The sequence below is a fragment of the Staurois parvus genome, unplaced genomic scaffold, assembly GCF_062004578.1.
Source record: "Staurois parvus isolate SC_StPar_1 unplaced genomic scaffold, SC_StPar_1.0 ptg000185l, whole genome shotgun sequence".
Lineage (NCBI taxonomy): Eukaryota > Metazoa > Chordata > Amphibia > Anura > Ranidae > Staurois > Staurois parvus.
The window spans coordinates 277,065-304,759 of record NW_028317981.1 but is presented as its reverse complement, the minus strand read 5'-3'; the positions used below and the strand labels follow the sequence as shown (position 1 = coordinate 304,759).

At 41.0% G+C, this 27,695-nt stretch overlaps 1 protein-coding gene across 3 annotated transcripts in view; it reads right to left on the bottom strand.

Annotated features, from left to right (window-relative positions):
• Positions 1 to 27,695, bottom strand: part of TBC1D22B (TBC1 domain family member 22B) — a 275,367-nt gene that overhangs the window by 186,824 nt on the left and 60,848 nt on the right. For 2 of the 3 annotated variants that reach the window (XM_089677368.1, XM_089677369.1), the window contains exons 4-5: positions 12,157 to 12,336; positions 8,851 to 8,921 (exon numbers count right to left, since the gene is read on the bottom strand). In XM_089677368.1, coding sequence (XP_089533494.1) covers positions 8,851 to 8,921; positions 12,157 to 12,336 — 251 coding nt within the window. The remainder of the gene's footprint in view (positions 1 to 8,850; positions 8,922 to 12,156; positions 12,337 to 27,695) is intronic. The other variant, XM_089677370.1, reaches the window with a different exon arrangement.

Genomic DNA, 27,695 nt, shown 5'->3' with positions numbered 1-27,695 from the left:
CATTAGGAAATGCATTAGTTGGACGATCATTTTTGGAGAAACAGCATAAAAAAAAAAAAAAAAGTATAATATAGGTGTGCTTTTTGGGACAAAGCCCGTGGTTGTGCGCCACCTAGTTAACATATCCAGCATTGCATCTAGAAATGTGCCCAACATCATTACGTATTTACGAACAGGAAAGAGTCTAGAAAGCAGACTTTTTAATCAGCTTGCTGGGCACCTGACAGGTCTTGATTGATTGAATTGAGTCTGCCTGAATGTCAGAGTCTGCTGGTAGACTCAATTCTTAGTAAATCAGGGCCTTACTGTCTGACCAATGAATATTTATGATTTAATTGATAGTGTCTTTCTGTTGGTGGCCTTATTGTTCTGCCTACCTTCCTGCCTACCTTGCTCATGTACTTAACTTTTATGTTCTACATAACTGTACCTTATTGGAATTAATATTACAGATGTGCCTTTTTTCTGTTGTATGTTATACCTTATGCTCTTAAGCTGTTTTTGCAGCCTATTTCTTAATAAATAAAAACGTTTGTAAACAAAAAAAAAAAAATAGTAGTCAGTACACACCTGCCATCATTTAAAGTGCCTCTGATTAACCCCAAATAAAGTTCAGCTGTCCTAGTAGGTCTTTCCTGACATTTTCTTAGTCACATCCTACAGCAAAAGCCATGGCCCGCAGAGCTTTTCCAAAGCATCAGAGGGATCTCATTGTTAAAAGGTATCAGTCAGGTGAAGGGTACAACAGAATTTCCAAGGAATTAGATATACCATGAAACACAGTGAAGACAGCCATCATCAAGGAGAAAATATGGCGCAACAGTGACATTACCAAGAACTGGACATCCCTCCAAAACTGATGAAAAGACTAGAAGAAAACTGGTCTGGGAGGCTACCAAGAGGCCTACAACAACATTAAAGGATCTGGCAAGCATTGGCTGTGTGGTACATGTGATAATATCCCTTATTTTTCGTATGTCTGGGCTATAGGGTGCAGTAGCAAGACGGAAGCCTATTCTTACGCAGAAAAACATCTAATTCGGCTAAAGTTTGCAAAAACACATCTGAAGTCTCTCAAAAGCATGTGGGAAAATGTGTTATGGTCTGATGAAAGCAAGGTTGAACTTTTTAGCCATAATTCCAAAAGTTATGTTTGGCGCAAAAATGACACTGCACATCACGAAAAGAACACTATACCCACAGTGAAGCATGGTGGTGGCAGCATCATGCTTTGGGGCTGTTTTTCTTCAGCTGGAACTGGGGCCTAGTCAAGGTAGAGGGATTTATGAACAGCTCCAAATACCAGTCAATATTGGCACAAAGCCTTCATCTTTCCGCATGACGACGACTCAAAGTGTACATCCAAATCAACAAAGGAATGGCTTCACCAGAAGAATAAAGTTTTGGAATGGCCCAGCCAGAGCCCAGACCTGAATCTGTGGGCTTATCTAAGGATGGCTGTGCACAGGAGATGCCCTCACAATCTGACAGATTTGGAGTGTTTTTGCAAGGAAGAGTGGGCAAATATTGCCAAGTCAAGATGTGCATATTATGTTAGTTTTTTAAATTTTACTTCCCTCCACCTAAAAGATTTCAGTTTGTTGTTCAACTAAGTTGTACAGTTTATAGGTTACATTAAAGGTGGAAAAAGTTCTGAAATGATTTATCTTTGTCTAATTTTTTACATCACAGAAACCTGACATTTTAACCACTTCCGCACCGCCCTATAGCAGAAATACTGCTACAGGGCGGCACAGGTTCGCAAAATCACGTATATATACGTGTGATTTTGCAGTTCCAGGTAGGGGGGCACACTCGAGCCGTGACATTTGCGGCCTTGGCTGTCAATCACCAAGTCCTGGCCGGTGATTCCCCTCCGTCACCCAGCGATCTCCAACGAGGCAGAGACCTGTACGTAAACAATACAGATCTCTCCCCTGTTCGCTCCTGCACACTGCTTTGTATGGCTCTGCATAGCATTAGTACCGTGTCAGTGCTTTTTATTAGCACTGCTCACTGGGGATGTCAGTGATACCAAGACAGTTCCCCCCAGTGTCACAATGCCCCTCGCAGTCCCACTATAAGTTGCTGATCGCCGCCATTACTAGTAAACAAAATAAAAAATTCCAGTTTATATACCGCCATTTGTAAACGCTATAACTTTCACATAAACCAATTAATTTATACTTATTGGGATTTTTTTTTAGCAAAGATATACATTTTGGCCTAAATTTATGACGAAATTTAATTTTTTTTAGTTTTTTTACTGGACATGTTTAGCAAAAAGTCAAAAATAGTTTCTCGCAAAATTGTCTGTCTTTTTTTTATAGCGCAAAAAAATAAAAAAAATGCACAGGCGATGAAATACCACCGAAAGAAAGCTCTATTTGTAGGAAAAAAAGGACATAACTGTCCTTTGGGTGCAGCGTTGCATGACTGCGCAATTGTCAGTTAAAGTAACGTAGTGCCGTAATGCAAAAAATGGCCTGGTCAGGAAGGGGGGTAAATCCTCTGGAGGGCAAGTGATTAACAGGGGTGTGCAGACTTTTTATATCCACTGTTTATCCTACACTATTTTGTCAGGTTTTCTCCTTTCCTTCTATTGGGGGTAATTATGTTGCCACACAGTAAAACTAATCTACTTTTCCATAGCAGTTGATGGTCAGCTCAGGCCATTTCTGTGTCCTACTCTGACTCCATTTCTACTCCACTATTTATATATGGCGGATATGGACACTAATATTTCTTGAAATTCGTGCTTACTTCATTTGGTTTCTATTCTCTTCACAGGACCTAGTGCACCTTTGGGTACTCAGTGTCTTTCTCTCTTCCCTCCTCTTAATCATCACCATTCATCCAGAATCCCCTGGGAATCCACCTATGGTCAGTGTGTCTGCCTGCGTTGTTCCCTGCAAGGGGGTAAGTTACCTTTTTTCCCTCCCCACTTTTGATCATGGCTAGCTAACTTGCTATTAGGCCCATCTCAGTATCAATGCACAATATCCAGGGTCTGAGTTCCCTAGTAAAGAGACGCAAGGCTTTTAACCATTTCCATTCTCTGCAGGTGCGGAGATAGTGTTCTTACAAGAAACTCATTTTCCCGTATCATACAAAACCAATTTCATTTATAAAACACTGCCCCACATTCTTTATGTCAAATGCTTTGGATAAAACAAAGAAGTTCACAATCTGCATCTCTAAGCGCCTTTCTTTTTCATCACCACAGGTCCACACTGATCCGGAAGGTAGATATCTTATGATGAAAGGCAACTTAGAGGGCTCACTAGTAGCACTGCTAACATATTATGTACCCAACACAGACCAGCATTGGATTCTTCCCTTGACAAAATATGCCCACCAGGCTCTCAGATCCTAAAACATTCTAAGATACATGCTAAATTTGCCAAACTGTTACATGATCACGAATTAATGGATATTTGGAGAGACTTTAATGCTACTAAATGGGACCATAACCTTTTTCTCCCAGGTCCACTCAACGTATTCATGGGTAGACCATGTCCTCACATCCTCCGTTACCTTGACTATGTGCACGTCTTTTAAGATCTTACAGACCTCTTGGTCAGACCACTCTCCTGTTCCAGTCATTTGCTCCCTCCCCTGCCCCCCAGTTTATTATACATGATGCCTAAATGAAACTCACTTTGGTTATCCAGCAACTTGCTCTGATGATGGCGACTATAACTCCAGTTGATGGAATATTTCTCCCTGAATGACCCTGCCCACACATCTCCTATACATACATGGGCAGCACAGAAGGCTACGGTGTGTGGTGCCTTGATTCAAATAGCTGCCAGATACAAGAAGCATTACGAATCAGTGCTTAAACAGAAAGAGAAGGCCCTCTTCAGCTTACTTAAGCAACATAAAAATAACCCTCAAACTGACCTACATAGTCAGATTGAGGCTGCTCGGTTGGAATTGAATGTCTGTCTTACCACAATGGCTCAAAGAATTTGCACCTATCCAAAACTACATTTGATTCCCAAGCAGACAAGCCTGATGAATTGTTGGCGGCGAAACTGGCACCCAGACACCCCACTACCCATATCCACAAGATTAGAAGAGCGGATGGATTCTTCAAACAAAACCTTAAATTAGTCTTACAGGAATTTCCCACCTTTTTTCAGGACTCCTATGAGAATACAAACACCTCAGACCAACAAGACTTTGATCAACGTATTGCTTGTCTCCCTATCCTGGCTTTGCTGGAGGAACATAGGGAACTCAAGGAAAAGGATAACATGGTAGATGAAGTCCTGTTGGCCATTAAGCAGGCTCTGCCTGGTAAGGTGCCCGGTCCCCACGGCTTCACCGCACTGTACTATAAAATATTTGCACCCTTTCTACCTTTTCCCCAATGCGGTATTTTAATACCATCCAAAAAAAGGGGTCCTATGGACCCTGCCTCCAACAGAGCATTTATAATGTTTAACCTGAAGCCCCACAAGGACCTGAGTGACGATCAATTACGGTTTTACTCTATTAACTAATATGTATGCAAATCAGTTATAGGCTACATACGCTCAACCCAAGTGGGTTCCTACCTTACAGACATGCAGCTGATTTGGTGCGTCGACCGATACGTCTTATTTCTATATTACACTCCTCCTGGAATGGGGAAGCGACTAGACAGGGGATGCTAAAGCTAAAAACTGATGTGCAGCACTATTGGGTGAAATATCAACCCTTCAAAATTAATATAATATAGAACTTAGCCACTGTGGCCAATCCCCAAGCCTGCAGGACCTACCCCCCTTTCCACCCTCCCCATTCCCCTCCTACCCCCCCATGCTGTGCTTTTTTCAATACATGCCACCATCTGTGCTTGTCCAGCAACAATAAGTGACAACACCACCACCAGATGTCTGCTCACCTCCTGTATATGACCGCACATCAGCTGTTCTGTCATTTTGTCCTTTTCATGGATACTTTAGATGTTGCTTGTTTGTGTACACAGCTCTCCGTTCCGCTCACCTTCTCCTTAATCACGACTCCATCTCATACAATATAAAACTTAAGATTTATCTTAAAAGTATTTTAATTCCATCAAAGTAAATAGATACAATTGCACTTGTAAAGGGTGCCAGATAGCATCTAATTATACAGCGTGTACATAGGATACGGCCTGAGCAATACCACTCTCATCGCTCTGATCTCCGAGTGTCGTGACTTTTGAATGTCATAGCGGTATTGCACAGGACCGACGTATCCTATGTACACACTATATAATTGGGTGCAATCTGGCACCCTTTACGAGTGCAAATGTATCTGTTTACTTTGATGGAATTAAAATACTCTGTATGTGGCAAGATGTCTTAAAGACAATGATACAGGTTTCAATATACTAACTGATAATCCCATTGTGGATGCGTGCACCTACTGGTTAGGAGGCCTGTGGCTACTATATATGCTATAGTTGATTTTGAACTATCATTGTTATCATCTGCCCAAGTGGTTGGATGGACGGGTGTAGTCCTGCTTGACCTCTAGACCAGGTCTACAGTATTGGCCTGCCTTGTAGACCATTTGTCGATTGGTCAGATCCTAGAATATGGCCTGCTTGACACCACATCAATGGACTCCTAGATGTCAACCAACTTGGCATTGTTTCCTATAACTATTGCTGGACTTTTAATGGAGTTTGGTTAACCCCTTTTCAATGTCACCATTCTTATATACACAGACTATGATGACAGTTCACTACTGTGCTTGATATTGCTACTTTATATTGTTTTCAAGTCTTACTTGAAAACTCAAAAATGACTGAAACAAAATAACCTTTTAATATTGTACAGGATTTATGTAATGCCAGCAGTCTGTGCAGCGCTTTACAACATGGGGGCAGACAGTACAGTTACAATACAATACAGGAGGAATCAGAGGGCCCTGCTAGTTAGAGCTTACAATCTAAAAGTGCCTTGACCTTCATGATGCTGTTTGTTTACTAATGTTCTCTAACAAACCTCTGAGGGCTTCACAGAACAGCTGTATTTATACTGAGATTAAATTACACACAGGTGGACTCTATTTACTAATTAGGTGACTTATGAAGACAATTGGCTCCATTTTAGTTAGGAGTATCAGAGTAAAAAGGGGCCGAATACAAATGCACGCCACACTTTCCAGATATCTATTTGGAAAACATTTTGAAAACCATTCCGTTTGGCTCTCTGTCCAATTATCGCAAACTAGATATAATCATATACAACAACTTCATGTCGGTGGGAAGGGGATAGTGAATTTTAAAGGTACTGTAGGGCAAAAATGAGCATTTGTCCCTTGCAGTGTAGAATGAGCCCTACAGCAAGGGTTTTTTCCCCCGAAATTCAGCTGTAAAGAGTAACCCCAGTTTTATTGAGAAAAACATTCCCTTCTGAGTGATCTATGTGTATTGCAAGGATATTAAGAAACGTTGTTGCAGATTCCAACCTTTTGTTATTCTGAAGAAAGCGGTTTGTTGGTCTGTGTCCATGTGCATAGTGAATCTGTATGGGAGTGGTTTTATAATAATCAGCTGCTACACCTGCTGGGCTCTAATGAGGAAAATTGTGGGGCCTCCATTCCTTTCGACGGGATTTCCCTTCGGGAATATCCCACCAAAAATAACATTTTAGTTGCAGGGGATGCCGGAAATCTGACTTGTATCTTAGTGCAGCCAATCACATAAGCAGGAAATTATGTTTCTGGGGGGGGGGCATTCTGTACACCTTCTGTGTACAAAACACCTCCAGGTAGCCATATTCATTGCATTTTATAGAAAATTACAGAGCAGCAAACAAAAAAGGTAAGGTAATTTTTAATAACATGCAATTACAATATGTGTTGTGTCACAAGTGTATATACACACACACACACCTACATATATATAATTTTTTTTTCCCCCCTTAAAGTGGAGTTACCCTTTAAATCCTTTAATTTCAGGAATCTGGCACACCATAACCAGTACAATGGTTAACTGCTCATTCAATCTAGCGGTGCAAAAATAAAGAGTAATACTAACTTTATTCCTCACTCCAGCAGGGTCTCTGCAGGGTCTTTCTAAGGTACACCTGGCCTTGGCCCCACTCCTGTCTCCTTAATGTGCAATGCAGGGTTAACAGCCCTGCATTGTACATTATGATGCCAAGGGACCATCCACAACCTGGAGCACTAGAGCCAGCCAGATCAGGATAAAGTAAGTATTGTGGCCTCTTCAGCTCCCCCTAGACCTAGTGAAGGTGAGTGAAGGGGAGACCCCACCACAATGGTACAAGTTTTTGACTAACTCTTGAGTTTGGCTTTAAGGCTAGAAACACACCTTAGTAACCTCAAACAATTCTTCTCCATTCAGGGAAGGGAAATGTCAGGGGATGGGGGTAGAGTGGTTTTTTTCTTTATTTAGATTTTGTAAAAAAAAAAAAAAAAAAAAAAAAAAAAAAGGTATACAGAACAGAAAGAACATTTAGACTTACAGACATTACATATTTGCATTAGTTACAGACATGTAACAGTAAAGCCAAATAATATGCAAAAGATATGGTCATTTTTCAAGCAACAAAAATAGCACACTTACAGTTAAAACACTTTAAAATCAGCATGGGTGGTAGGAATCACCAAGATTGATACAAAGCAATGCTGCGTGCAGAATTGGCAGCTCCAGATCCCCTGGCTAGCAAGCGTGCTATTTCTGCTTTCAATAAATGTATACGGTCTTGCTAATAAAGGATCCCACGCTCCTGTTTTCTTGTTGTTTGAGCATTTGTAAACCAGAAAGGTTTTCCATGTGCACTCTAGAAAGAACCAATTGATGGAATGGAGAAAGAGGAAGAAGTGGATAGTTTAGTGGAGAACCTGCAAGTATCACAGAGTGACTCAAAGCCAGTCACAATCAAACTTGAGTGTGAGCATGGCGCAGGTGAAATGGAAGGCAAATTGTAGGGTCAGCTAGCATCAGCATACCCGCTGGTCCTTTTTCTAGTGTCAGACATGCTACTAAAAGTAATGAACAGTCCCAAGCAAAAGTTAATGGTGCCCTTTTAAAATAACCACAGCAAAGCAGCACTAAAAAGTGCCAGCCTATCATTTGGCCGTGATCACAGCTGATCACATGTAAATAGGGAAATGCTGGTTATCGGCATTTCTCGCCTCACGAGCCGTCACACTGACAGCTCGACAGGAGAGGAGTATGCCCTGATGATCAGTGCCACCTGCTTATCAATGCCACCTGCCAGTGTCCTTCAATGCCACATATCAGTGCCTACCACTGCACATCTGAGCTGCCTGTCAATGCCCATCAGTGCCATCTACCAGTGCCTCATCAGTGCAGCCTATCAGTGCCGATCACTCCAGCCTCATTAGCGCACATCAGTGAAGGAGAAAAATCACTTATTTACACAATTTTATAACAAAAACTAAGAAAAAAAATTTTTTTTCTCAAATACATGTAGTGGCTAGACTGAGCTATGTCCCTTGCTTTGCCTTATGTCCAACCTCCTAAGGCCAGAAGCTTAACCCGTGAGTTCCAGAATAACTGCATGTGTACTCAGCAAATGCTGAGAGAAAGTTAGCTGCCTGGCTTTCTCCAATTTTAATACTTCCCAACTCACTGACCTGTTATAATCATACAGACCAGGAAGCCAGAGGGAAGTAAGAACACCCGATCTGCACATTTGTGCTGAAAGTTAGAAACCCAGAAAGTACAGAAGCCATTAAAACAACACTGCAATCAGGGGTCTAGTAAATTTCATAACGAGATCGGCAATGGCAGCCTTATTTCCTCAATACTAGTTTTAAGAAAACTACACAAATCTGATCTTTAATTTTATTTACTGTATCTAAATAAAGTCTTACCGACAAAAGTCTCCATGTGGTAGGTCGAACATCTCGAGGAATTCCAGGCCAACTATACTTCCTTAATTCATCTGTAAAAATATTTGTGTTGACAACAGTTACCAATATCCTTGTTCAACTGATCATTCAAAATGTACAATTGTAATAATCTAAATTTCCATTCTTAAATTGTTCCAACAATGTAGATTTGTATTCTCTCCCTGTAAAAGCAGACAAATTAGGATGTAAGGCTCATACTAGGGGCTGCCTCTTCTCCTGCCGAAGCACAACTATGATTGTAGACAAACACAAAACTTTCAAATAATAAATGTGCTGTAAGGATTACATGAAAACACAAAATGGTCTTGTCAACTGGCAGTTTCTTTGGTCTTCAACAGGCCAGAGGCAGTGTCCGTTATCATATCCTCACTTAATCCAGCAGATAGTTCTACCTCTCTATGTGAATAATAGGACACATGCCTATAGCTGAGGGGCAATGCTGAAATAATATAATTTAAAGTGAACGCATAGCAAAAACGTTTTATTAAGATTAGAGTTAAAGCCCCTATCGGGTTATGTCCTTCTTGTGATATGTCCTTTTACTTTCTGTTTTGGGACAAAGTTGAGGAGAATTCCCATCAAGCATTCCCAACTAGTTTTCATCAGGGGGGGCACGTACGTGGCACATTACCTCACTGGCCATTCACATGGGCAAAATTGGGAAGTAAAGGCATACCACTGTCACACAGGTTGTCTACCCAAGGCTGTACCATGGAACAGTATTGGACTATACTTGCTTTCCCTACTCTTACCCTGCTGGCTTTCCCATCTACAATACATGTGGAGCAGTGAGAAGATCAAACCTCTGATGAATTGCCAACAACTCCACTCTCTGCAGCACTATATTTCATGGCAGGTATGCTGAAAAGGACACTACTCTAGCTTCTGCAGCAAACCATTTGCCCAGTCTCCACAGAGGTTAGTAAGCCAGCACAGGGAATTAATAAGGGAGAACCAACTGACAACTCCGAGACAGAATTTCATGACATAAATTTAATATGTTCATTTTCTGTAGAACAAAAGCATGTCTCAAACAGAATGCTTCCTAGCTGCTACTTCAGCAAAAGGACATATTAGAGGGGTCACTGAATTTATAAGGGACATTGAGCTTAAAGTGGCTGTAAACCTCTGACATAGCATATGAGCAAAACATATCCTTCTATAGTGTGTACCTGTCTCTATCCACAGCACGGTGTGTCATTTTTGTTATATGCATGAGGCACTTCTGACAGGTTTTCCTGACACCAAGAGCTGAAAAGGGGACAGGGGAGAGAGCTGCAGCACACAACCTGTGATTGACAGCCTCAAGTCTGTTCCTGTGTGCCAAGTGGGGTGTCCCTTTCTTTTACTCACCTCTCAGAGCTCACTGAGATCTGCAGGGTAACTTCAGCCACTTTAAGGGCTTTCTTATAGGCCAATTTACTTTTTTGGTACATACTGTACCTGATAAAGACCACTGCTTGGACCATGCACACAGCTCTCCGGGGCCTAAACCACCAGCTGGTGCATGTCTGGAAGACATTATTTTCCTCTTTCATTCACTTGAGAGTAAAGAGTCTATTATCTGTACTATGCACAACAAAACTGCTGTTGAATACAAAAGGTGAAAGCTGCAAATAAGGGTCAGAAGGCCATGACTTATATTACTGTTGGAGCGTTCCTCACAGCAGTAGGTTTCCAGAACTTCACCCTGCCTGTGGGCTATTCCCACAGAAGTGTTCAGAGACAGGGGGACCACAAAAGTTTGAATCAGAGCCCTAAACCTGTAAAGCACACTGCTATTCCAACCCAAGTGGTACCAAGGGGTGGTCACCGAAGGCAGTGTCCAGTCAACTAAGGCACATAAAGGCTAGTCCCGCTTCTTTGGTACCTTAAAGATATTATGAGAATGAGCTGGTCCAGAAAACTGCAAAATAAGTCATTGGGTCTCTGCAACACATGAAAAACTTGCTAGAAGAAAGATTCTAGATAAGTTAAAAAAAATCTTGCTTCTCTCAGAACAGAGAGAAGCTACCCATTTACTGGAAACATTAGGGGAAAAAAAAAACACGGAAGTACAGTGCTCAACGAACGGTTTTGCCAGCGTCCAATCACGTGAAGGTCACACCATAACCCCCCCATTCTGTGTCGCTACCCACAGGGTTGGGAACAGAGTAGGAAAGTGCTCTTTGAACACACTCACAGCACCCTGTCTTCTTTCAACACTCAACACTGTGTTCTCTATCAGGATAGAAAGAGATTCTGGAACCCACCACCTGCACTCAGAACTAGGTCAGCACCATACTCTGCCTGCAGCCAGCAATATGTCAGCCCAATAGCATGATAATAGTCCCCCCCCCCCTTTCCATATTTACCCACTGCACAGCTATCCTCTCAATCATGTCCACAGCTCATCACAAAGGAAACACCAGACCCCTACCCTGCCAGCTCTTAAAATCTTGCCAGAAACCCTGCCCCTACCTCATTGCTTTGCATAATCTCCATACCAGCCACCATGTCTGCCGACACCATAATCCCGTTGCACCTACCTACCTCCTCCATCCCAATCTCGTCTGTTCTGGAATGGGCACACTTTTGCTATTTCATCACAATGAAGGTCAGCAAAAAAGGCCCTCCTCTTACATTGGTGGTCAGTGGAGAAGGGCCCTCTTACCCTAGCTGTCAGTGGGAAAGATGCTTCCTACAATGGGTGGTCAGTTCAGAGGGAGGTAAAATTCCCCTTATTTTAGGGTCAATAGAAAGCATGCCGGTTACATCAGTTGTCATTTAGAAGGGCAGCACCCTTAAGATATGAGAATGGCTGTGTAAGAGGCAGCAAAAAAGAGTGTTACAGCAACTTCAACAGGAGCAATATAGAATCCCCAGATTACAGAAAAATAGGAGTGGGTGTTCTTGTACGGTACAGCAATATTTGGATAAAAAGCTGAGCAACTCACCTAAATTTGCTACCAATATACAGCTCAGCATTTCATTTTGATTGCAGCACTAGCTTTAACTAGGGGATTTACATCACCCAGTTAAAGGACAAGCTTAATTTCTCCTATGCACTGCAGTGTTACTGAACATGGCACACTAATTATTATAGAGAATCACTTTATCACTCGGCTGCCGGACTGAACTCTCCTCCATTTTATTTCTGGGGCTCAGTAGACAACCGATGACAAAAGTGCAAGCCATATATGACCTATATGAATAATGCAATCTTTTATATTGATCTATTCAAGCTGAAGTTAACCTACAGAAAATGCTTTCTAGATTTTGTCTTACCAAGGTCAGTGTTCAAATTTAAAAGCAGCAGTCTGAATTTTTCAAGACGTGTCTTTTCTCTTAATGTCATAGAAGGTGCTCCGGAAGCATTCTGATCGGAAATTCTGGCAACAAGTGGAATAATAGGCCGGAAAGGATGTGGCTGCAGTTTTTTCAGTGGCTTTCTCATTAAAGTGACATCTGCAGGACAATAAAAAAGTTGCAAAAAATAAATTTCAGATTAACTGATACTCCGGGATGTAACATCCAGTTTGTTAGAGTTAGAACTATTCACCTTTACCTTTCGCATGAAGGTTACCAGATCTGCAAAAAGTATTAGTGAACGTTTTCCAAAAAAAAACATTTAATATCATAAATCACCAAATCATAGTATTGTGTTGATATAAAAAAAAAAAAAAGTCATAACATTTTGATATTTTGAGTTCATCTTTAACCACTTGCCTTCTGGATAATTTAGCCCCCCCTTCCTTAATGATCATGCCAGTTTTTGCAATTCAACACTGTGCTATTTCAACTGGTAATTGCGCGGTCATGCAATGCAGTACCCAAACAAAATGTGTCTCTTTTTTTCACACAAATGGAGCTTGGAGGTGCTAAAATGCCAGGGCAGTACAAAAACCCTTAAAATTACTCCTTTTTGGAAAGCAGACATCCCAAGGAATTTACTGAGAGGCATGCTGACTCAATGGAACATTTTATTTTTTCCAACAAATGTTTGGAAAATGACAAATTGTTTTTGTTTACACATTTACATTGGATATAAAAAGTCTACACACCCCTGTCAAGTTTCTGTGATGTAAAAAAAAAAATGACAAAAATAAATAATTTTAGAAGTTTTTCCACCTTTAATGTAACCTATACACTGTACAACTCAGTGGAACAACAAACTGAAATCTTTTAGGTAGAGGGAAGTAAAAATAAAAAACAAACTGGTGATATTTTTTTTTGCAATTTTCCAGAAACTTGTGGAAAAAAAATAAATTCTTCCATGGACTCAACATGCCTCTCAGCAAATAGCTTAGGGTGTCTACTTTCCGAAAAGGGGTCATTTGGGGGTGTTTGCACTATCCTGACATTTTAGCACCTGAATAAATATAATAGGTAGTCAGGGAGTAAAAACTGTGTAAATTCCAGTATCTATATCATAGTTTGTAGACACTAAAACTTTCACACAAACCAATTTATACTTATTGGGATTTTTTATTTTACTAAAAGGCATGTAGCAAAATACATTTTGGTCTAAATTTGATGAAATTTGAGTTTATTGGATATTTTTTATAACAGAAATGAAAAAATATCTTTTTTTTTTCAAAATGTTCGCTCTTTTTTTGTTTATAGACCAAAAAATAAACCCAGAGGTGATCAAATACCACCAAAAGAAAGCTCTATTTGTGGGAAAAAAATGAAAAATGTAATTTATGTACAGCACAATTGTCAGTTAAACTAGAATAAGGTTTACAACCAATTTAAGATAAAAAAAATATATATCAAAACAGAATAAGGGAATTATAAAAACATCATATAATATTTTATTCAAGCAATGTCTAAGTTGTCAAAATGGAGTAATGAAATAAGAATGAATATTAGATTTACAGGGTTTAGACTTTAAAAAAAAAAAAAAAATGGAAATACATGTGTGAAAGTGATGACATGTTTGTGTTGAAAGCAGAGGTGATTTGACATTTTGTTTCCGCTGTGTGATACCTAGCTGACAGATGGGAAGCCTTACTTTCGTCAGTCACTGCATGTGCTGCTAGTAATATGGAGTCATGTCAGAACTTACTGAGCTTCAAAGAGGGCAAGCTGTTGGTACTTGCTTAGCCGATGCCTCTGTGACTAAAGTTGACAATCTATTTGCCACGTCACAAGGTGCAGTATCAAAGGTTAAGATGGAGATGGTTGCTTCTTCCTGGCTGCCCTGCCCCCTGATGATTTACCATTGGGCCTGTCCACCGCTGGCCTATGCATAGAAACTGAAGCATCCTGTTCTTTTTTTTGTGTTGTTTTGTTCTTTTATATTGCAGAGGGGGGAAATAGTGCAGTGATGCCTAGTGCATCTAATGAGTGAAAGTGTGCTTTAATACACAGGGGTTGAACACAATCGTTGCCTAATATGGTGTTGGACCGCCTTTGTCATCCAAGACGGCCTGTTATCTTTTGGGAATTGACAAATATAATTCTTGGATGTTGGGTAATGGAATCTGATACCACTCTTCATGCAAAAATCATGGTTTCCCCTCTTGAAGAAACTAAGTCTGACGGATCCCTGGATAACACCACCCACAGCAGACCTTCTAATAAAGGTAGAGGTACTCCACTGGCACCCGGAGAGACTGGCACTAGCGGTGTGGTTTTTGAGAGGCAAAGACTAGCCTGGAAAGGTCTGTCAAAAAACGTAATTACCACTATTCTAAGTGGGAGGAAAAAGTCCACTAACGCCCATTTATGACAAAATCTGGAAAAGATTTGCCTTCTGTAATTTGGAAAACAGCGGTCTGGACACACTTATCCTGAATACAGTGCTCGAATTCCTTCAAGTGGGAGCAGATAAGAACCTCTCAGTTAGTGCACTGAAAGTTCAAGTAGCAGTTTTATCCAACTTTCTGGAACAAAAATTAGCAGAAGATCCTGATGACCAGATTTCTAAGAGCTATCTCCATGATGGAGGAACACTTGGAAGCCCAGATCCCCCTCTTGGAACCTAGGTAGAGGTAGAGAAGAAGCCTCCAGTAGGAACCATTTGAGCCTCTAGAAGAATGCATCCTCAAGTATCTAAAACCATTTTTTTTATGGTAGTAGTAGTTTTGGCACACAGAGTCAGCAAATGACCCAGCTTTTCTGCCTAAAGTGGCATCCCACTTTCATAGGACGGAAGACATTGTGATACCATCTTTCTGCAGGAACCCAAGCAACACCAAAGAGGAGGGCTATAACAACATTGATGTAAGAAGGTGCTTGAATGTACAAAGGAGTGGAGGAACTCGGCCAGCCTTTGTCCTGTTCCAAGGTCCAAAAAAGGGGTTCCCAAACCTCTAAAAGTACCATCGCAAGATGGCTAAAGGAATGTTGTAAAGCTGCAGGTCTAACCCCACCATCTGGTCTAAAGGCACATTCAATGTCTTTTTTTTTTCTGGTTGAACTGGATGGACTTCTCTTTTTTTCAGCCAGACTAACTACGTAACTATACTGTAAACCTCAATGCTCTGCTATACTTCTGGGAAGAAGGAGAAAAGGGAAGGAAACTAATTCCTCAGGTTATCTCAGGGGAGTCAATAGTGATCAAAGTTTTCAAACTCCTCCAAATGATCCATTGGAAGGTTCTCAGTTTGGGATGTCTACAAGCATCAGGTATGTGAGATGATTGGCAGATTCAACCAAACATGTCTGAATCAGGAGACGGCTCCTCATTTTTTAAGTAAATTATAGAGTAGTGGTGAGCTGTCCTTATTCAGTCCAGAAATATAAATTTAACAAACAATGACCATCAACAACTAATATGTGAGTCCATAAATAGTCTATATATTAATCATTTTCGTGAATCCCAATGTTCTGCCCGTGAAAAGACGTAACCACCGTACTCTGCTCCCTTTGGGTGAAAAACTTGCTCACCTTTTAACCAAACCTAAAACCATAAGTCAAATGCGCTATTTATTCAATAATATTTTTCAAACGACTCCTCCATCAGAATTCTCCCTTAATTCCTTATTTTTAAGCCCATCTTGATAAGCTGCTTTGTGGTGTCAACATAGCACCTAGTGTCACAAAAGCATGAATTCTCATTCTGTAAGCTTCAGAGGCTTTAAATGTGGGATCCCCATTAAATTACCCCTACAGTTATTACCTCTTGTACCACTAGCCCCTCCCTCTTAGATTGTAAACTCCAAGGAGCAGGGCCCTCCTACCCCTCTTGTATTGAACTGTATTGTTGCTGTATTGTCTCCCTTTATATTGTAAAGCGCTGAGCAAACTGTTGGTGCCTGTATAATAATAATAATGAGAGCCATGGCAGCCTTGTGGGCAGAAAAAGCTGGAGCCTACACTGGACAGATCTGCAAGGCCGTAACATAGTCCAGTGTCAGCATGTTCACCAGGCATCACCGGTTAGACCTAACCACCAATAAAGAATAAGCATTCGTCAGGAAGGTCTTACAAGCAGCTTTCCCACCCTGTGCGTATTTCTATTAATCCTCTGTCAACTGTCCTGGAAGATTACTTGGGAAAACGCAGTTATTACCTGTAACTGTATTACCAGGAATCTTCCAGGACAGCGTAGTTCCCATCCAATTGATGAAGTGTTGCTGTTACTACTGTTATACTTCTGATCTCTCCTAGACCTTCAGTTATATTCCTATACTGTGGACCCAGGGATGGCAAGGCTATTTATTGAGGAAAAAGTGGATCAGGTGTTGCCTGCTGGGAGAAGGAGTCTCTCTCTCATGTAAGCTGTCCTGGAAGATTCCTGGAAATACAGTTAACAGGTAATAACTGCGTTTTTTAAAATAAATAATATTTTAAAAAAAGAAAATTAAATGCATATTTTTTCCCCAAGTAAAAAAAAAAATGCATTTAATAAATTTTTTTTTTGCAGGAGACTTGGTAGCATTGCACCTGGGATCAGAAAATCTCAGGTGCCATGCAGAACTCTTATAGACTTCAGTTTATGTTGTATGGGCAGGCAGTTTCACACTGACAGGAAGAATCAATGAACTACCAGAGCTCTCAACAGGGCCATGGTAGTTTGAGAACTACAAGCTGACAGCCACAAAGGCTGTCTGTACTTGTAGTTTCCCATTCAAATAACAATGAATGAAGCGGCCGGGTGGGTGTAACATGTTACAAAAGGTGAGCTTATCTTTTAGCTCTGTATTATGAGAACCTATTTTACAGCCCGCTTTCTTGTCTAAAAAAATATATATATATAAATATATTAATAATGCATATTATGTGTGCAACGTCGGGAGGGAAAAGCCAACCAAAAGTGTGTGTATCAGCAATGTGTAAACTTTCATTACATGCCAAAAGAAAAGAAAACTGAAAATCGAGAGAGATATTATATATGCATATACAAACACACAGTTATTTGTGATGCCTGCTTTTACGTGCACATGAACTTTAATAGCATCCCAGTCTTAGTCCGTTATATTGAGTTGGCCCACCATTTGCAGCTAGGTTGTCAACAAGGTTTAAGAGTATGTATATGGGAATGTTCAACCACTCTTCCAGAAGCGCATTTGTGAGGTTAGGTACTGATGTCGGATGAAAAGGCCTGGCTCGCAGTCTCTACTCTAATTCATCCCAAAGGTGTTCTATCCGGTTGAGGTCAGGACTCAGTGCAGGCCAGTCAAGTCCCTCCAACCCAAGCTCGCTCATTCATGTTTTTATGGATCTTGCTTTGTGCACTGGTGCACAGTCATGTTGTAACAGAAAGGGGCTATTTCCAAACTCTTCCCACAAAGTTGGAAGCATGAAATTGTCCAAAATGTCTTGGTATGCTGATTCCTTAAGAGTTCCCTTCACTGGAACTAAGGGGCCAAATCCAACCCCTGAAAAACAACCTCACACCATAATCCTCCCTCCACCAAACTTTACACTTGGCACAATGCAGTTAAGCAAGCACCCTTCTGTTGGCAACCGCCGAACCCAGACACATTCATCGGATTGCCAGACAAAGAAGCACAATTCGTCACTCCAGAGAACACATCTCCACTGCTCTAGAGTCCAGTGGTGGTGTGCTTTACGCCACTGCATCCGATGCTCTGCATTGCACTTGGTGATGTAAGGCTTGGATGCAGCTGCTCGGCCATGAAAACCCATTCCATGAAGCTCTCTATGCACTGTTGTGGTAATCTGAAGGCCAGATGACGTTTGGAGGTCTTTAGCTATGGACTCTGCAAACAGTTGGTGACTTCTGCGCGCTTCAGTATGCTCTGTCATTTTACATGGCCTACCACTTCGTGGCAGAGTTGCTGTTGTTCCCAGTTTCTTCCACTTTGTTATGGTACCACTAACAGCTGACTGTGGAATTTTTAGTAACAAGATTTCATGAACGGCACCATGCTCCTGAGAGGGACTCACTCTTTCAAATATGTTTGTAGAAGAAGTCTGCATGCCTAGGTGCTGGATTTTATACACCTGTGAATATGGAGGTGATTGTAACACCTGAATAAAATGATTTGGAGGGGTGTCCTACTACTTTTGGCAATATAGTGAGTGTGTATATATATATATATATATATATATATATATATATATATATAATATATTTATATATAAACACACATACGCTTGCTATACTGCCAAATGTAGTATGACACCCCTCCAAATCATTGGATTCAGGTATTACAATCACCTCCATATTCACAGGTGCATAAAAAGTGTATATATATATATATATATATATATATATTTATTTACACACACACAGACATCTCTCTCTCTCTATATACACAGTTGCAAGAAAAAGTATGTGAACCCCTTAGGATTACGTGGAGTTTTGCATGAATTGGGCATAAAATGTGCTCTGAACGTCATCTAAGTCACAACAATAGAACACAGTCTGCTGAACATAATACTACACAAACATTAGATGTTGCCATGGTTTAATTGCACATAACCTGTAAACATTCACAGTGCAGGGAGGAAAAAGTATGTGAGGCCCTAGCTTAATGACTTCTCCCAGAGCTAATTGGAGCCAGGAGTGAGCCAACCTTGACTCCAATCAGTGTGATGATATTGGATGTGTTGCTGACAGCTGTCCTGCCCTAAAAAACACACAACTGTTTTGGGTTTACTGGTTTCAAGAAGCACGGTCTGATGTGAACCATGCGTAGTTCCCATCCATGGACCTTTTTACTATTCATATATTTGAAGAATTTTTTGGGGTTGGTCCTGCTATCTTTTGCAATCTGTCGTTCGTTTTCAATTTTTGCAGCCTTTATTTCCTTTTTGCATATTCTGTTATATTCTATATTCTTTGTAATGTTTAAACGATGATAGCGTTTCTTCATTTTCATATTTAATAAAAGCTATTTTCTTATTATCTATAGCTTTTTTTTTTAACTTTGGCCATAAGCCACATAGGTTTGATTTTTAGCTTTTAAACTTATTGCCCATGGAAATATATTTTGCAGTGTGTTCACATACAGTCTTTTTGAAGAACTCCCATTTCTGTGTTGTTTTCATCGATGCCAATATTCCCTTGTCTTGGGAGAGCAGCTCATAGCCTTGGAAAATTAGCTCTCTTAAAGTTTTTAATTCTTCCCGTATGTGCTCGTTGTTTACAGCTAACAATAAATGAAATCATGTTATAGTCATTCCTACCCAAATGTTCCTTTATATGGACATTTGTAATAAGCGCTGCATGGTTTGAGATTACCAGGTCCTGCAGGGCATCATTCCTAGTTGGGACCTCTATAAACTGTACCATAAAATTGTCCTTTAGTAGGTTTAAAAATGTTTGCCCTTTAACTGTTCCTGCAGTACCATTACTCCAGTTAATTTCCAGGTAGTTAAAATCCCCCATTATTATCACTGTCCCAGCCCTTTCGATCTGTGCAAGGAGCTGAGTCTCCACCTCCTCATTAAGACTGGAAGGCGTATAACAATCTCCAATGATTACCTTTGTAGTACACACCCCCATGTGCAGTTCCACGCATAATGCTTCAGCCTCATCACACTCTCCATCAACTATAATGCAATGTTTTGTGATTATGTTGAACATGCTGTTGGATTGCGCACTACTGATGTTGTCTATGAGAAGCACTCTGGAACACTGTTGGATAGGTAAGAGGTATGGGTAAAACTAATTGGTGTGACCAATCTGAAAAGAGGTTGTGTGAAACTTTGGGAAGGTCCAATAGGGCATAACCCCTTGTCTGTACGTGGTTCCTTCTCAAAACACTGTCCTAACAAACAATGGGACAACAGTCCATGATGAGGTTGACAATTAACTGTGGAAGATGTGGTTTTAATCTTAAAGGATTTGGTTATCAAGGGCAACCACGCAGATATTAGCAAATCTAAAAAAATAGATGTAGGCCCCCTACAGTCAAAAAATACAGGAACACAAAGCCAGAAGGTAGAAGGGGTGGTAGAGAGACCAGTGGAACCCCAAGGTTCAAGAAGAAGTGCTTGTGGAACACACTCATAAAAAGATGTGGGTAGAGCTCCCCTTTAAAAAGAAAGGCTGACAGGTTAGGATACCTCTTGGTGAAAGCTGGAACAGAGGTACCAGTTTGAAGAATTGATGTGTTTCTCCCTCCGCTGCGAAACAAGAGGGGGGGGGGGTTATTTGTGGCAGAGTGAGGCCATGCCACTATGTAAACTGGCAGTCTGGGATGGGGCCTGGAGAGATCAAAGCAACGTAGCGGTACATCGTTCTGCCTTTCTCTCCGCCCCCCCAGTGTCCGCACAGCATAATGAAGATCCCAGTGAATAGTGCCATGCGATCGCAAAGCTAGCACAGCTGTCATGAATCAATTTGATTTATAACATCTTTGCTTCTCTTCCTGGTGAGCTGAGATTGGCCAACAGCTCTCACATGGTACATGGGGCCACTCACAGCACCCTGTACCATGTGACCAGCTGGAGACACTCACAAATGACTATTATTTTGAACTGTCATGAACTTAACTGATTCTTGACAGTTCAAAGCAAACATTGCATTGCAGTGCAGTAATCTTTATCTCCTGCAAAGAAAAGTGTAAAAAAACAAAACAAAAAAAAAAACAAACAAAACCTGATCCCCCCCCCTTCGATTAAAGTATTTTTTTTAAATAGTTTTAAAAAAAAATGTAAAAAAAATAAATAAATAAAATACTGATTTATTTTTTTCTCTGTGGGCAAGCAGTGGCTGTGGGCAAAGTTACGCACCCTTATGTCGCTGTTTTCGGGTGTGTGCGCCCCCACTGCCCCCCCCCCCCGTCAATCCAGGGAGAGAAGAAAGAACACTGCACTGTGGGTAAAAGCACTGCACACACACTAGTTTAGCACATATAACCCTATGATTGCCCCTATTACTGTTTGATCACCCCATTACCCAGCCAATGCCATTAGTGTCAGTAGATAGTAGAGAGTTTTTCACTGATCACTGTATTATTGCCTCTAGCAACATCATATAGCGTTAGGGTCTGTTAGCCAGCCAGGGTCAGCTAGCGTTAGATTGCCTGCACAGTAACACACTCATGCTATAGGTCACTGATCACCACAATTACTAATATAGTGTTTGTACGAATTATATTGATCACGAAGAGAACTATACTAGTGCCTCCTTTGCATAGTGTTCCCAAAAATGCAATGTTAGCAGAATCAGCCCCGTTCACTGCCAGTACTAGCGTTTAGCCCCTCCGCTGTTTTTCACAGAAGATTTGTATCAATTGATTGTGGGCCAAAGCAATTTATATGCACAACAACACAAGGCCGCGCCCACCCAAGCTCTTGCCAGAAAATTCACATGGAAACTTATCACGGTTTCCAAATGTATAACTTTTTTGGGCCTAACCCTCAACATGGGCATTACAAAAAAAATTGTGGTCATACTGTTCCACAGACCCGATTCATATTCCGATATGCTGTATGCCCAACAAGGACCAGCAACATATTGGTACGTCATTGGACTTTAAGTGGGTTACTGGGATGATGCCGCTACAATGGCTCCAATCACCTCTGTGGTCTAAGACACTGGAAGCTACAACCATTTAATCATTTCGGCTTTACTGGATATAAACAGCACCATTTTTAAATTGGGAAAGAATCTGATCACACTGATCTTTATGTGATCAGGTGCTTTAAGGGCAGAGGAGAGATCTAGAGTCTAATAGACCCGAGATTTCTCAGAAAGGAGTACCTATCACTAGGGATATTTACATTCCTTGTGATAACAATAAAAAGTGATAGAAAAAAAAAAATGAAAAGGGACAGTGTAAAAAAAAAAAAAAAAAAAGCAACATATACATTGCGCAAAGGCAAACAAAAGCAGCAGTCCAGTGTCAGTATGTAAACGGAGATTGTACCATGCATGTGAGGAATCAACGCGAACATCAGATCGATGGTAGTAGTTCTAGCATTAGACTTCCTGTGTCTGACCTGTAAAGGCTTTTAAACTCCCTAGCGGTATGATTATGTCAGTATTTCTGTGCTCAAAGCGGTACATTGTTTACAATGGAAATATGTTTTTTTATTGTAGGCCTGTAATTCTTAGGAATAACTCACTGAAGTCTGTTTAAACAAGAGTCTAGTAGACATCCTTGGTGCAATAAAGTTTAATAAATTAAATCAAACTATAATATAATAAAAAATAATATAATAATAAATTAAATAATGTAATCAAATCAAACACACAGAACTCTGTCCAAACAATATTATATAGACACTGCATTTTGTTCTAGAAAACATCACGGGTGTGGTAGATTTTGAAACAAAGTCCGACATCGCAATCAGGACAGTGGAACCTCGTTTCCTGGCAAATTTTTTTTCCACTCTCATCTCGCAGAGAGCAACATACCATGCACATCCGTGTAGGTGCTGCCTTTTTTTTGGGTTGGTGGGATGTGGTCCATAAAATGACATCCAGTCAGACGTTCTGGGTTGACAACTCCCACAGCACATTGACCGGATCTACCCACAGATACTGATGGTGTTTGATGCTTGAGGAAAATGGATTCCGCCACTTTCCAGATAAAGTCCACATGAACAACAGGCTTGTCACTGTTTTTGCGGAACAGAATACAGGCATTCCACAAGCACTGTTTCCGAAGATGCCAGAAAATCTTTTTATAGTATTTCCTCTGCTGCTTTCTCATTGCTGGATAGAATGTCATAGCTTGGTCAGCTCTGTCGACACCTCCCATGGTGCTGTTGTAGTCAATAACAACCTGCGGCTTCTGGATGTTTTTCTCACCTTTTGTTTGTACCTTCACTGTGGAGGCATTGTGAACGGTACTACTTAGGCACACATCCTTCTTGTCCCACCATCTCAGTGCAATCATTTTGCCAGGCAACTACTTCTCCCGACTTCAGTTTGTTTTTTTGCAAACATCAATGGCAGGTTGCGCCAGTTAGCCCGAACGGTTCCATATGCATCTGTTTTGTGCTGAAGAAGAACCTCGTAAAGTTCTGGAGAGATGTAGAAATTGTCCGTCATTACACAGTAGCCTTGGTTTAGCAGAGGCTCAATCAGTGACAGGACGGAAGATGTTGCCATTCCATAGTTGCTGTACTTTGGATCAAATTTTGTGCCTTTGCCGGTGTATATGACTGTGTTCCAGATGTAGGCAGTAGAGGATTCGCATAGCAGGTAGGATTTGACGCCAAATCGTGCTCTCTTGGGCACGATATACTGTATCCAGCTGAGCCTTCCTTTGTAGGCCATTAGACTTTTGTCTATGCTGATGTCTCTCTCTGGCACATAGCTCTGCTGGAAATTTCTTACAATTATTTGGGAGACTTCCCAAATTTTTTTTTAGCTTGGGAGCCAGATGAGTCGATTCATCAAAATCCTCATTATTTGCGAAGTGCAAAAATTTCATAATAAGGGAAAAGCTGTACTCCGACATGACGGTGCCAAAGACTGATGTGGCGAGCATTTTGTTTGTGGTCCAGTACCACTTCTGCAGCGGTTTCCCCACCACTGCTTGCAGAATAATTAGGCCAAGAAACAGCCAAATGTCCTCTTTGGTGACAAGTCCCCACTGTGTGGAGCAGCTAGTTGTTGCGCTGCGTACTGTCTCCGTCATGATAATTTCAATAACCTCATCGGTCAGAAACAATTCCAAGTAGGCCAAGGGGTTGTCACCTTCAACGTGGATTTTCATACCAGGTGTGTCAGTAAATGGAATTCTTGGCAGCGCTGGCGTATTGCAATCGATAGTGAACCACGTGCGCAGATCACTCACGTCAATCTCAGATTCGCCGCTGTCTTCACTTTCGGTGTCTGAAGACAAATTACCACATGAGTCACTATCGCTCAATTCAAGTAGCTCCCCACTGTCGCTGTTCGCTAGCTATATTATAAACTGCTTTGGCGCTAGCGAGGTGCTTTTTGGAAGCGCAAAACCGTTTTTAGTCACAGAAACTGAAAAACTGCACTATGGAAATAGTTGAGGTAAAGTTACAATTTATGCACTAGAGTAACACTTTATTTTGACACTGATCTATTTTTAGAACTCCCGCAAGCCCCGCCCCCCGACGGCACAGCACGGCAGACTCACGCTGATCACACTGATCAGCGTGGGATACCAGGGACCCAGGGAAGGAGACAGGGGACAAACGAAGGGGATAGCTACATCCGGCTCAGGACATGGATCGGAACCAGGTACCGAGTCTGGCTCGGGGTTACCGCTTTTGACAGCTAGATTTAACCCCGAGCCAGACTCGGGAAAACCGCTAGGGAGGTTAAAACATCGCCTATGGATATTAAAAATGTATGTAGTTTGCCGCTGTTGCAAGGGCATGCACAATATTAAAGCATGTAATGTTTGGTATCCATTTACCCAACATAAAATCATCTTTTATATCTTAAACAATTGGGCAATATGTTGTGTTTTTGTGCATTAAAATTCTAAAACACACACATACACTATTGCCAAAAGTATTGGGACACCTGCCTTTACACGCACATGAACTTTAATGGCATCCCAGTCTTGGTCTGCAGGGTTCAATATTGAGTTAGCCCACCCTTTGAAGCTATAAACAGCTTCAACTCTTCTGGGAAGGCTGTCCACAAGATTTAGGAGTGTATCTATGGGAATGTTTGACCATTCTTCCAGAAGCGCATTTGTGAGGTTATGCACTAATGTTGGACAAGAAGGCCTGGCTTGCAGTCTCTGCTTTAATTCATCCCAAAGGTGTTTTATCCGGTTGAGGTCATGACTCAGTGCAGGCCAGTCAAGTTCTTCCACCCCAAACTCGTTCATCCATGTATTTTTGGGCCTTGCTTTGTGCATTGGTGCGCAGTCATGTTAGTATGCTGATGCCTTATGAGTTCCCTTCACCGGAACTGTCAAGGATATCCCCTGATAAAAACAACCTCACACCATAATCCCCCCTCCATAAAACTTTACACTTGGCACAATGCAGTCAGGAAAGTACCGTTCTCCTGGCAACCACCAAACCTACAAAAGTCCATTGGATTTCCAGACAGATAAGCCTGATTTGTCACTCCAGTGAACATCTCAACACTGCTCTACAGTCCAGTGGCGGCGTGCTTTACACCACTGCATCTGACGCTTTGCATTGCGCTTGGTGATGTAAGGCTTGAATTCACTGAGCTCCTGAGAGTGATCCAGTCTTTCACAAAATGTTTGTAGAAGCAGTCTGCATGCCTAGGTGCTGGATTTTATACACCTGTGGCCATGGAGGTGATTGGAACACCTGAACTTAATGATTTGGAGGGGGTGTCCCAATACTTTTGGCAATTAGGAGTGTGGGTATATAGAAAAAAAAAAAATATATATATATATATACATACATACATACATACACACACACACACACATACATTATACACACCCTGTTCCAAATTATTATGCAAATTCTATTTAAGTGTCACAAAGATTAAATATTTTGTTTTTCAGTTTAACTCATGGATGGCATTGTGTCTCAGGGCTCTTTTGATCACTGAAAACAATCTCGGACACCTGTGATAATTAGATTGGCAGGTGAGCCCAATTTAAGGAAAAACTACTAAAGGAGGGTGTTCCCCATTATTAAGCAGAGCACCATTTTCAAGCAATATGGGGAAGAAAAAGGATCTCTCTGCTGCCGAAAAGAGTGAAATAGTTCAATGCCTTGGACGAGGTATGAAAACATTAGATAGTTCACGAAAACTTAAGCGTGATCGTCGCACTATTAAGAGATCTGTGGCGGATTCAGAGCACAGACGGGTTTGTGCAGATAAAGGCACATTGAGGAAGATTTCTGCCAGATCCATGCATTGGATCAAGAGAGCAGCTGCTAAAATACCATTACATAGCAGCAAACAGATATTTGAAGCTGCTGGTGCCTTTGGAGTCCCACGGACATCAAGGTGTAGAGTCCTCCTGAGTCTGGCAACTGTGCATAAACCTTCTATTGGGCCACCACTAACCAATGCTCACAAGCAGAAACAGCTGCACTGGGCAGAAAAATACATGAAGACTAATTTTCAAACAGTCCTGTTCACTGATGAGTGCTGTGCAACCCTGGCTGGTCCAGATGGATGGAGTAGTGCATGGTTGGTGGACGGCTACCCTTTTCCAACAAGGCTGCGACGTCAGCAAGGCGGTGGTGGAGTCATGTTTTGGGCCGGAATCATGGGAACAGAGCTGGTCGGCCCCTTTAAGGTCCCCGAAGGTATAAAGATGACCTCTGCAAAGTATGTGGAGTTTATGACTGACCACTTTCTTCCCTGGTACAGAAGGAAGAACTATGCTTTCCGTAGTAAAATCATCTTCATTCATGACAATACACCATCTCATGCTGCAAATTATACCTCTACATCAATGGCTGCTATGGGGATAAATGGAGAGAAAGTCATGATGTGGCCTCCATCCTCCCCTGACCTCAATCCTATTGAGAACCTTTGGAGCATTCTCAAGCAAAAGATCTATGAGGATGGGAGGCAGTTTACATCCAAACAGCAGCTCTGGGAGGCTATTCTGACATCTTGCAAACAAATTCAAGCTGAAACTGTCCAAAAACCCACAAGTTCAATGGATGCAAGACTTGTGAAGCTGCTATCAAATAAGGGGTCGTATGTTAAAATGTAACGTGACCTGTTAAAATGTTTAAAAAGTTAAACTGTTGTTAAAAGTTTGATTGAAATAGCTTTTGATTTCAGTAAATATGCTGCAAACACAACAAATGACAATTTTCAGTTCTTTACAACCTATAAAGTTTGTTGAAACTTACTGTGCGTAATAATTTGGAACAGTGCATTGTAAGTTTTTTATGTTTAAAAAAAATACTGTTATTAGGTTTGTTCAATAAAATTTGAATTGTACTCTTAATAGTTGATAATAACATGAGAATTATGCTGACTGTTATTTAGGTAAATGAGAAAAATATCATTTGCATAATAATTTGGAACAGGGTGTATATATATATTTGGGGGTTCAAAGTGTCAGAAAATACTTGGTCTTTAAGTGGTTAGAAGAGTGGGTGATGTGTGGCATAAGCTTCTAATGTTGGCCCTGGAATATTAAGAAAATACGAAAATGTATTTTTTCTTTTCTTTTTAAAAACCCTGTGAACAAAATATTTGCAAAATACTCACCATGCCTCTTATCAAATTCCTTGGGTGTCTACTTTCCGAGAAGAGGTAATTTGGGTGGTGTTTGTACTATTCTGGCATTTTAGGGATAGGTAGAGAGGAAGTGATATGAGGAAATATGCCCTTTGAAAGCCTGAAGGTGGTCATTGGATTTTGGGGGCGTGTATGTGGCTAGTCTGCCAAAAAGTCTCTCAAATGTGGTATTCCCATACTCAGGAGAAGTAGCAGAATGTGTTTTGGGGTGTTATTCCACATATATCCATGGCGTGTGAGCCATATAGAATTTAAGTGA